Source organism: Salvelinus fontinalis, chromosome 26, assembly GCF_029448725.1.
Source record: "Salvelinus fontinalis isolate EN_2023a chromosome 26, ASM2944872v1, whole genome shotgun sequence".
In the NCBI taxonomy this organism is placed as follows: domain Eukaryota; kingdom Metazoa; phylum Chordata; class Actinopteri; order Salmoniformes; family Salmonidae; genus Salvelinus; species Salvelinus fontinalis.
The window spans coordinates 30,043,712-30,056,054 of NC_074690.1; the positions used below are offsets into that span (position 1 = coordinate 30,043,712).

Consider the following 12,343-nt stretch of genomic DNA (forward strand, 5'->3'; position numbering starts at 1 on the left):
TGTTTGAGGAATTTTAATTATGTGATTTCTGTTGTTTTGAATTTGGCGCCCTGCAGTTTCACTGGCTGGTGACGAGGTGAGATGCTACCGTTCCACATACTCTAGAGAGGTTAAAAGAGGTCATAAATATGCCAATTGATTATTTTTAGATACAAATGTCAATAATCCTTCCTCCAAAAATACCATTCTATGGATTTACATTTTGTGAAAATCCATATAATCATGGTATTTTTTTGTGACCTGGTTTCATGAGGAATCACTCTATGGCTATACTATTGCCAACCTGTTATAACTGCCCAACCTGCTCTCTCTCAGGATAAGGCCAAATTAGCACCTAAATACGCTTTCCAGGAACCCCTTTCCGTTAGGAATGTTCCAAACAATAGGTCAAAAATACATTTTAACCATAACTTCTTATTTAACCAATAAATATTCCTCATTGACTCATGAAATCCGTATACCACGGGCATGACAAAACATGTATTTTTACTGCTCTATTTATGTTGGTAACCAGTTTATAATAGCAATAAGGCACCTCTGAGGTTTGTGATATATGGCCAATATACCACGGCTAAGGGCTGTGTCCTGGCACTCCGCGTTGCGTCATGCTTAGAAACACCCCTTTGCCATGGTATATTGGCCATATACCACACCTCCTTGAGCCTTATTTCTTAATTATAGACCATTGCTCCATACTGAATCTTCCCAGATCCTTCGTCTGCGCTTATGGACTGCCCTCTTCAATTCGAAACGAAGGTTTTCAATGGGGTTCAAGTCTGGAGACTGAGTTTCCATTGCAAAATGTTGATTGTGGTCAATTCAGTTGTTTAAAGTTGTATTAGTCGTATGTGTGGGATACACATGGTATACACTGTCCAACGAAATCCTTACTTGCAGGTTCCTTCGACAGTGCAACAATAAGAAATCAAATATAAACAAAGTTAAATGGCTCAGTAGAATAGAATACACATTTTACTATCAGTATAATACAGGAAGGCACAATTTATAATCCAATATTTTACACGCTATGGGGACGGTGGGATAAGGGGGCAAGTGTTTACAGTGGGGCAAAAAAGTATTTAGTCAGCCACCAATTGTGCAAGTTCTCCCACTTAAAAAGATGATAGAGGCCTGTAATTTTCATCATAGGTACACTTCAACTATGACAGACAAAATGAGTGAATAAAATCCAGAAAATCACATTGTAGGATTTTTAATGAATTTATTTGCAAATTATGGTGGAAAATAATTATTTGGTCACCTACAAACCAGCAAGATTTCTGGCTCTCACAGACTTCTTTAAGAGGCTCCTCTGTCCTCCACTCGTTACCTGTATTAATGGCACCTGTTTGAACTTGTTATCGGTATAAAAGATACCTGTCCACAACCTCAAACAGTCACACTCCAAACTCCACTATGGGCAAGACCAAAGAGCTGTCAAAGGACACCAGAAACAAAATTGTAGACCTGCACCAGGCTGGGAAGACTGAATCTGCAATAGGTAAGCAGCTTGGTTTGAAGAAATCAACTGTGGGAGCAATTATTAGGAAATGGAAGGCATACAAGACCACTGATAATCTCCCTCGATCTGGGGCTCCACGCAAGATCTCATCCCGTGGGGTCAAAATGATCACAAGAACGGTGAGCAAAAATCCCAGAACTACACGGGGGGACCTAGTGAATGACCTGCAGAGAGCTGGGACCAAAGTAACAAAGCCTACCATCAGTAACACACTACGCCGCCAGGGACTCAAATCCTGCAGTGCCAGACGTGTCCCCCTACTTAAGCCAGTACATGTCCAGGCCCGTCTGAAGTTTGCTAGAGAGCATTTGGATGATCCAGAAGAAGATTGGGAGAATGTCATATGGTCAGATGAAACCAAAATAGAACTTTTTGGTAAAAACTCAACTCGTCGTGTTTGGAGGACAAAGAATGCTGAGTTGCATCCAAAGAACACCATACCTACTATGAAGCATGGGGGTGGAAACATCATGCTTTGGGGCTGTTTTTCTGCAAAGGGACCAGGACGACTGATCCGTGTAAAGGAAAGAATGAATGGGGCCATGTATCGTGAGATTTTGAGTGAAAACTTCCTTCCATCAGCAAGGGCATTGAAGATGAAACGTGGCTGGGTCTTTCAGCATGACAATGATCCCAAACACACTGCCCGGGCAACGAAGGAGTGGCTTCGTAAGAAGCATTTCAAGGTCCTGGAGTGGCCTAGCCAGTCTCCAGATCTCAACCCCATAGAAAATCTTTGGAGGGAGTTGAAAGTCCGTGTTGCCCAGCAACAGCCCCAAAACATCACTGCTCTAGAGGAGATCTGCATGGAGGAATGGGCCAAAATACCAGCAACAGTGTGTGAAAACCTTGTGAAGACTTACAGAAAAAGTTTGACCTCTGTCATTGCCAACAAAGGGTATATAACAAAGTATTGAGATAAACTTTTGTTATTGACCAAATACGTATTTATCACCATAATTTGCAAATAAATTCATAAAAAAATCCTACAATGTGATTTTCTGGATTTTTTTAGTTGAAGTGTACCTATAATGAAAATTACAGGTAAAAAAGATTTTAAAAAGCTCTGGTGGCAGAAACGAAACTCTAGCTAATGTCTTACAAGGAACCCCATTCTCCCATCTTTTTAAGTGGGAGAACTTGCACAATTGGTGGCTGACTAAATACTTTTTTCCCCCACTGTATATTGTGCAGTATTTAGCAATCATAATAAGAGTCTGGTAGCAGCAGTTGTGTCACGTCTGCTCCTGCTTCTCCGCGCCAGAATACTAACCACTGGTCCTGGGATTCATCATTACGCACACCTGTGAATCATTATGATTCACACCTGGACTCCATCACCCATTATATACCTGGACTCCATCACCCATTATATGTCACTCTCCAGTTGGTATTGTTCTTGTGTTGTTTTATTAAAACGTTTCACCTGCACCTGCTTCCGACTCGTCGCCCCATCATTACAAGTTGTGATGTGTGTGTGTGTGTGTAGCATACATTTATACGTGGGTATGTGCTAAGGTGTGCAGAGTAAGTGTAGGTGGTCAGTCCAGTTCAAGTGTTCAGCAGTTTGATGGCTTGTAGATAGAAACTTTCTTTGACCCTGTTGGTATCAGACCTCATACTCCGATACCGTCTGCCCGACGGTAAGGGAGAGAGAACAGCTCGTGGCTGGGGTTTCTAGGGTCCTTGATGATACTGCCAGCCTTCCTCAGGTGTCCTGGATGGGTGGGAGCATGGTCCCAGTGATGTACTGGGCCATCTTCACAGCCCACTGGAGGGCCTTGCGGTCGTGGAAGGAGCAATTCCCATACCAGGTTGTGAAGCAACTGGTCAGGACCTTCTCGATGGTGCAGCAGTAGTATTTGGAGAGAACCTGGGTTGGCATGCCAAATTTCTTCAGCCGCCTTAGGAAGTAGAAATGCTGTTGCGGCCTCTTGACAAGAGTGATTGTGTTATTGGTCCATGTCAAGTCCTCAGTGATGTGTACACCGAGGAACTTAAAACTGCAGACTCTCTACCGCAGTCCTGTTAATATGGATGAGGCCATGTTCCCTCCTCTGCTTCCTGAAGTCAATAATCAATTCCTTTGTTTTGCTGATGTTGAGGGAGGTTGTCCTGGCACTACAATGCCAGTTCACTTACTTCCTCCCTATAGGCTGACTCGTCATTGATGGTTATCAGGCCTACAATCGCGGTGTCGTCAGCAAACTTGATGGATTTGGTGTCGTGCAAAGCCACGCAGGGGTGGGTGAACAGGGAGAACAGCAGAGGGCTGAGGACACACCCCTGGAAGTCGTTGTGGAGGAGGTGGTTGCTGCCAATCATCACATCCTGTGGTTTGCCTGTCTGGAACACCAGGATCCAGTTGCAGAGGGTGGTATCCAGACCCAGATCTCTGAGCTTGGTGTCAAGCCTGGTGTCAACACTCCCTGCCTTTTTTTAAGGTATCTCCGATCAACAGACGCATATCTGTATTCCCAGTCATGTGAAATCCATAGATTAGGGCCTAATGAATATATTTCAATTGATTGATTTCCTTATATGAACTGTAACTCCGTAAAATCTTGGAAATTGTTGCATGTTGCATTTATATTTTTGTTCAGTGTAGTTGAATTACGTGTTTGTGAAGAGCTGGAACAAAAATCTGTAAACTCCTGTCCTGTCTATTAAATTTGCCCTCATGTACTGAACAAGTTTATGAATGTTGGAGGTTCATCTCCTGGATATCCCTCACTTGGGAATTACTTCTTCGACAATGGACTGTGTTTTAAGGACTCACAGATAGAGGAAAACCAATAAAAATGTTAACATGTATTCAAAGTGTTGATGTTCACATGTTTCTAGTTTAGAGGCTTGGGCATCTGGTGACTGCAGTTACTCTGTCTAATCCCCTGCAAGGAGAGAGAAAGTCATCAATAATATTACAAATCATTCTATTGAACATTTATTCCTGTTTGATATGCATTTATATTGGATATGTTATCCTGTTATCACATGCCAGTATTTGTTTTGTATCCAATGGATTTAGCTTGCATTAGGATGAAGAAGCCTAGGCATTCTAATCTAGTTAGATTGCATCATATTATCTTTTAATATTAGTTATCGACAAACATAAAAGCATGTTATCTTGAACATCTGTGTCATGTAATAATATGCAAGGGTGTGATAGTTGTTTGAATTAAATCGCAATTCAAGACTACTCATTAGGAAAAAAACATCAGCTCTAATGTAATATTAGCTTCACAGTGAAACTCCACTATTCTGGCTATAGATCATTCTTAAAAATAGCTTATTTAGCTATCACAAAAAATCATTGTCTAAGATATCATGGAAGCTTACCAGTCACGTCCACATCGATGGAGCTGCAGACCAAGCAATATGCGAGAGGTGGACCATATACTGTAGGATAATTATTCTGGTCGGTGTCAATTTCATTCATTAACAGGTACTGAGGAGATCAATTCTGTTACTTGTTATTCGTATCAGATATTTCCATTTTGGGGCTAGGTCACTGAATTGCTAGCACTAGTTGCTCACGCTGCTACAGTGGCTACAAACATCTCGCCCCTCGTGGAATGTGAATGCGTTATCACGTGATGCTGCCTTCGAATCCCTTCCCAAGTGGCAGTAACCTAAAAGAAAAGTGCTACCTACTAAGGTAGGTGCCTTTGGAGGTAGGTAGGCAGCTGCCTTTGGATTGGTTAAATAATAAGAGTAGGCTACGTCAACATTAGTTTCCATTCATAACAAAGTTTCAAAACGATTGCCCAGCAATGGGAGCGAACACCTGATGCTCCGAGCCGAAGTGTGCTGATTAGACCACTGCGTTACGGCAGTTCACAATGCTCTAGCAAGCCGTAAAAATACTTGATGGTGTGAGGTTCGTTGGTTTGCAGAGCCTTCCCCAAACCATAGCCCCTTAGGTATGGTAGGAGAGTGCATTGTATAGCCTACAAACACCACTTCCAGCTGCACCCAGGTGGCGATTCTAAATATATATATTTATTTTTTTAATTCTCCTGCTTGAGTATTATTTTTCTCCTGCCACAAAATGGGTCATATTAAGATCCGACATCTGTATGTATGCACTCACGCAGCCGAGTTGGGGAATAGCTTTCAAGATTTTTAGAATTGGTAATACAGTCAGGTGGGGGGGGGGGGGGAGAGAGCAGCACTGCTGAAAGAACACCAGTCCATCTATAGATTTTAAAGTGAGGAGCAGGAGACAGGTAGAAAGATGGGTCTTCTAGTCATCTCTCCGAATGTGTCCCTGATGTGCTCATGTTAATTTAGCGAATTATCTTTGAGTGATTTAAAACCGCACATTCTTTGCCTCTTTTCTCCAACCGCAGACAGAGTGAAACAAATAGACTGATGGTCCATTTAATATTCACCAGCCTGGCCATCAATTCAGGGAGTTGCTTTACAGTCGGCCTGGGATGCCTAGGCTCTGGCAGCAGCCATTGTAACCTTGCAGGAGATGATGATCAGATTATGATGCTTTATGACTGCAAATTGGATGTAATCTAATTGTCTGTTTCCAAGCAATAAAAATTGCATCAATAAAGCCAGAGAGAAAGTGGATCTGGTGATGAAGTGGGAAGGCTGCTGGCAGAAGACCAAAGAGGGAGAGAGTAATAGAGGAAACAAAAAAGAGAGAGAAAGCGAGAGAAAGAGGTGAGGCAGACAGTTAAGAGACCGACCAAGAAACAGAGAGAAACACAAACAGATGATATTCCCAAGGGAAGTAAAGCAAGACAAAAAGCACATAGTATGTCATACCTCGCAGCTCTGCCACCTGTTGGGGATGTTGGCCCGTAGTTTCTGGTCACACACCACCCTCCTCATCTCTTCCACCGAGGGGTCTGACTGGACCAGGTCATAGTAGGGCAACTGGTAGTCCTCGTGGATACCTGGGGAGCAACAGACACGGGATGGGATTAGACACAAGGCCAATGGCAATCTAGGATCAAATTCTGACAAAGTGTTGAAAATATAAGAGAAAGGCAAATGATGACTCCAAGCCTTAGAGGGACAGACTAAACTAGAGTCAGAGTGAGTCTCACAATATATCCCAAACCTTGGGCCTTGTGTCAGTGGCAGGCTGCAATGTGTAAGACATGACGCTTTCAGAAATTAGCCGCGGTCCTTGGGGCCAAAACGACTCACTGTGTGATAAGAGCTAAAAGGCACGTAGTGTTATCTCCAGTGGTGGGTAAAGTACTCATTGTCATACTTGAGTAAAAGTAAAGATAACTTAATAGGAAATGACTCAAGTTAAAGCCACCCAATAAAATACTACTTGAGTAAGTCTAAAAGTATTTGGTTTTAAATATACTTAAGTATTAAAAGTAAGTAGAATTGCTAAGATGTACTTATGTATCAAAAGTCAAAGTATAAACCATTTCAGATTCCTTATTTTAAGCAAACCAGATGATATAATTGTTTTTTTAAATTTTAAATTTACAGATAGCCAGGGTCACACACCAACAGTCAGACATAATTTACAAAACGAAGCATTTGTGTTTAGTGAGTCCGCCAGATCATAAGCAGTAGGGATGAGCAGGGGTGTTCTCTTGCTAAGTGTGTGAATTGGACCATTTTCCTGTCAAAATGTAACGAGTAGTTTTGGGTGTGAGGGAAAATGTATGAAGTAAAAAGTACATTATTTTCTTTAGGAATGTAGAGAAGTAAAAGTAGGCAAAAATAAAAATAGTAAAGTAAACTACAGATACCTAAAAAAAACTACTTAAGTAGTAATTTAAAGTATTTTTTACTTAAGTACACTACACCACTGGTTCTCACCTCCTATTGAGCATCTCCGTGCGATCTCCCAGAACACCAGGCCCATGGCGTAGATGTCTGCCCGCTTGAACGACTCAAAATGCTTCATATTGATTGAGTCATCCAGGACTTCAGGGGCCATGTACCTGAGGAGACATTCACCAGACAGTTCTCTTTAGCCTTTCAGACACAGGGTCGACAACATGAGCTCTTTACTCACTCTTCATTCTCAGAGTATCCTGAGTGACCAGGGTGAACAAGTGTCCTCCCAGTTAAGAGGTACTGAATGTACTATGCTGGTTTAAACATGAACGTTCTAAAGATGAATATTCTACGCTGACCTTTTCTGATCCAAAGCTCCAATCACGATCTAAAATCCTGATTTAAACATCCCTGTACAGTCTCAGTCTATTGTCTAATCCTTTACTAGGTGATGATCTGATCGATGCGAGCCTTGCAGTGTCGTCAGGAGAGTAAAGGGCAGGAGCGAGAGAAAAGGGCTGTAGTAGGTTAGAGGTCACAAGAAAGGTCAAACCCAGACAACATTCAGGATTTTATTACTGACTTGTCACTGACTGCAGTGCAGCGGTGCGTGGTGGGAGGCCTGCGTGTGAGTGCACGTGTGTGTGTGTAAGTGTGCATTGAGTGTGTTCCTGCGTTGAAGGGACGGTTGGCAGCAGACGCAGAGCGACATAAGTGAAGGGGATTGGCTGTGACATGCTCCTGCCCAATGCTTGCTAGTGTCTGCTGAGACCAGCCAAGCCTCCCAGCACTGCTCTACACACCTCATGATGCAACACATCACAATCAACATGCCTCCCTCACACTCCCATCCATCCCTCTGTATAGCCTTAGCGTGACACAGGTAACCATGTTCACACCCTCATCTATTCTTTTACACATCAAATCTCACATCCTTGCTAATTCCTTTTAGCACTGGAAACCACACTGGAGTGGACACATTATTTCTGTCTTATAATTAAGAGGACAATGTACATTTGTGAGAAATGGCATTAGTGTAGAAAATACAAGCAATGCAGGCAATACTTTAAAGACATGCTCCGGAACTCTGGTGACTACTAAGTATATTTTAAATGTGTAGTTCATACAAGCATAATCTATGAGCAGAATTACTGTCGAACCTTAAATTCCCTAGTTTCAAAGCAACTTTTTCTGGAAGCTGTGCTGCGCAATTTCCCCTACATTACCCCCCCGCCAGCCCCCTAGCGATTAGAGTCCTAGCCAATGAGTTTTAGCGCCCTGTCATTTGAGTGACATCTAACAAGATGCACACAGAAGAGTGAGAGTGAGAGTGAGAGTGAGAGTGAGAGCAATGATGTGGTGCACATATAGTGCAGTCAAAAGTTTGGACACACCTACTCATTCAAGGGTTTTTCCTTTATTTTTTACTATTTTCTACATTGTAGAATAATAGTGAAGACATCAAAACTATGAAATAACACATATGGAATCATGTAAACAAGAAAAAAAAGTGTTAAACAAATCAAAATATTTTATATATATTTGAGATTCTTCAAAGTAGCCACCCTTTGCCTTGATGACAGCTTTGCACATTCTTGGCATTCTCTCAACCAGCTTCACCTGGAATGCTTTTCTAACAGTCTCGAATGACCTCAACCATCTCAATTGGGTTGAGGTTGGGTCATTGTGGAGGCCAGGTCATCTGATGCAGCACTACATCACTCGCCATCTTAGTCAAATAGCCCTTACACAGCCTGGAGGTGTTGGGATTTCATTTGTTTTTCAACACGACAATGACCCATCTGGTTTGCTAAATAAATCACTGACAGCGTCACCAGCAAAGCACCCCCACACCACCTCCTACATGCTTCACAGTGGGAACCACATATGCGAAGATCATCGGTTCACCTACTCCGCGTCTCAAAAAGACACGGCGGTTGGAACCAAAAATCTCAAATTTGGACCAAAGGACAGATTTCCACCAGTCTAATGTCCATTGCTCGTGTTTCTTAGCCCAAGCAAGTCTCTTATTCTTATTGGTGCCCTTTAGTAGTGATTTCTTTGCAGCAATTTGACATGACGGCCTGATTTACACAGTGTCCTCTAAACAGTTGATGTTGAGATGTGTCTGTTACTTGAACTCTGAATAATTTATTTGGGCTTCAATTTCTGAGGCTGGTAAATCTAGGAACTTCTCCTCTGCAGCAGATATAACTCTTGGTCTTCCTTTCCTGTGGTGGTCCTCATGTGAGCCAGTTTCATCATAGCGTTTGATGGTTTTTGCAACTGCACTTGAATAAACTTTCAAAGTTCTTGACTGACCTTAACGTCTTAAAGTAATGATGGACTGTCGTTTCTCTTTGCTAATTTGAGAGGTTCTTGCCATAATATGGACTTGGTCTTTAACAAATAGGGCTATCTTCTGTATACCACCCCTACCTTGTCACATCACAACTGATTGGCTCAAACGCATTAAGGAGGAAAGAAACTCCACAAATTAACTTCTAACAAGGCACACCTGTTAATTGAAATGCATTCCAGGTGATTACCTCATGAAGCTGGTTGAGAAAATGCCAAGAGTGTGCAAAGCTGTCATCAAGGCAAAGGGTGGCTACTTTGAATAATCTCACATATATTTTGATTTAACACTTTTTTGGTTACTACATGACTCCATATGTGTTATTTCATAGTTTTGATGTCTTCACTATTATTCTACAATGTAGAAAATAGCAAAAATACAGAAAAACCCTTGAGTGAGTAGGTGTCCAAACTTTTGACTGGTACTGTATCTGCACATGTGACATAGTACACTATTTTCAAGAACCACTTTTAGCTCATGAGCGCTACTGTCAGAACAACTGGCTAAAAAGTATAAAAAAGAACCGGAGAATCTTTAAACTTCTACCTAAGAAGAGTAATGGACAAAACAGATCAGATTTCAATACTTTACCAACACATGCTCCGTCTACAGAACTGTTTAAGATTTCAGAGATAAAGCTGTATCTACTCCTCAGCACTCTCTCTCCCCCTTCATCACTCCTCAGCTCTCCCACTATCACCCACAGGCATCTAATATCAACAGACTCTGTGATTTTCCCTGAGCGCAAGCCACAGACAGACTCAATACTGACGGCACACTAGTAAGGGCATACACAGCCGTGTGGATTAAGGCATCAGAGAAAAACTATGTAACCTGCACTCAAGTATAGTTATGGTTAATCCAAATAAGATTTCAAATTACGTTAAATATACGTCTGTGTTTCTATATGTGTTCTTGTGTTTCAAGTTTTATTACTCGTATTTACGGGATACACATGGTATACACTGTCCAATGAAATGCTTACTTGCAGGTTCCTTCGACAATGCAACAATACAAAATAAAATATAAGAATACAAACAAAGTAAATGGCTCAGTGGAAAACAATAAACATTAGCATAAGAATAAACATTTAGAATAAGTATAATACATGAAGGCACGTGTGTGTGTGGATGTATCCCCCCAGACAATGGTTTCCCTGTGCAGTAGGAGTGTCCCTGACAACAACAAAAAATCTTGGTCGACCAAGAGTTGTCTGTTCTTTCTTTCAAATTTTAAAATGTGTATTTTTCCATATACACACCATATGTGTTTGAATAAAATCAACAATACTGAACAAAAATATAAAACGCAACGATTTCAAAGATTTTACTGAGTTAGTTCATAAGGAAATCAGTCAATTGAAATAAATTAAATTAGGCCCTAATCTATGGACAAGGTTCACCCACCTTGGAGGGCATAGGCTCACCCACTTGGCAGCCAGGCCCACCCACTGGAGGTAGGCCCTGCCAATCAGAAATAGTTTTTTCCCCAGGGCTTTATTACAGATAGAAATACTCCTCAGCACCCCCACACAGACGATCCCGCAGGTGAAGAAGCAGGATGTGGAGGTCCTGAGCTGTTGTGATTACACGTGGTCTGCAGTTGTGAACATGCTTGAACATCCTGCTAAATTCTGTAAAAGGACGTTGGAGGCAGCTTACGGTAGAGAAATTTACATTCAATTCTCTGGCAACAGCTCTGGTGGACATTCCTGCAGTCAGCATGCCAATTGCACAATTCCTAAAAACATGCGTTGTGTGACAAAACTGCACATTTTAGAGTAGCCTTTTATTGCCCCCAGCTCAAGGTGCACCTGTGTAATGATCATACTGTTTAAATCAGCCTCTTGATATGCCACACCTATCAGGTGGCTGGATTATCTTTGCAGTGAGCATTTCTCCAACAGGGATTTAAACAAATTTGTGCACACAATTTGAGAGATTTTTTTTTTTTTTTTGCATATGGAAATGTATGGTGTTTTTTTCAGTTTGTGAAACATGGGACCAACACTTTACATGTTAAGTTTATATTATTAGAATTTTACCCTCTTTTTCATGATATCCAATTGGTAGTTACGATCTTGTCTCATCGCTGCATTTCCCAACGGGCTCGGGAAAGGCGAAGGTCAAGTCATGCGTCCTCTGAAACATCACCCACCAAGCCGCACTGCTTCTTAACAGCTGCTCGCTTCACCCCAGAAGCCAGCTGCACCAATGTGTTGGAGGAAATACCATTCAACTGACGACTGAGGCGCTAAACCTGCCACAAGGAGTCAATAGAGAGCAATGGGCCAAGGAATACCCCCCGGCCATACTCCAACAATGCTGGGCCAATTGTGTGCCGCCCTATGGTACTCCCGGTCACGGCCGGCTGTGATCAAACCCCAGGTTGTAGTGATAACTCAGCACTGTGATACAGTGCCTTAGACCACTGCGCCACTTGGAGGGTCCTGCGTTAACATTTAACACACCTGATGCTTTAAGCGCACTATTGTATTACAAAATTGACACACAAATGACTCAAGCAGGAGCCCAATGGCCACACTGTGGAAAATAAAACTGGCAGCGAATGCCTGTGTGACTGGTACAAGTTCTGGCTCTCCTCCCTGCTGCAGTAAAAGACATCCCAGCTCTTTGCATGAAATGTATGCGTTGCATGCACGTGAGAAATAGGGCCTGGCCTATAGACTATCATAA

General features: G+C 42.1%; 1 protein-coding gene across 1 annotated transcript in view; it reads right to left on the minus strand.

Moving 5' to 3' along the window:
• LOC129824085 (TGF-beta receptor type-1-like) overlaps positions 1–12,343 on the minus strand; it is a 98,271-nt gene that overhangs the window by 18,099 nt on the left and 67,829 nt on the right. Inside the window, exons 7-8 of the mRNA XM_055883399.1 lie at positions 7,328–7,452; positions 6,305–6,435 (exon numbers count right to left, since the gene is read on the minus strand). Of these exons, the coding sequence (XP_055739374.1) occupies positions 6,305–6,435; positions 7,328–7,452 (256 nt within the window). The remainder of the gene's footprint in view (positions 1–6,304; positions 6,436–7,327; positions 7,453–12,343) is intronic.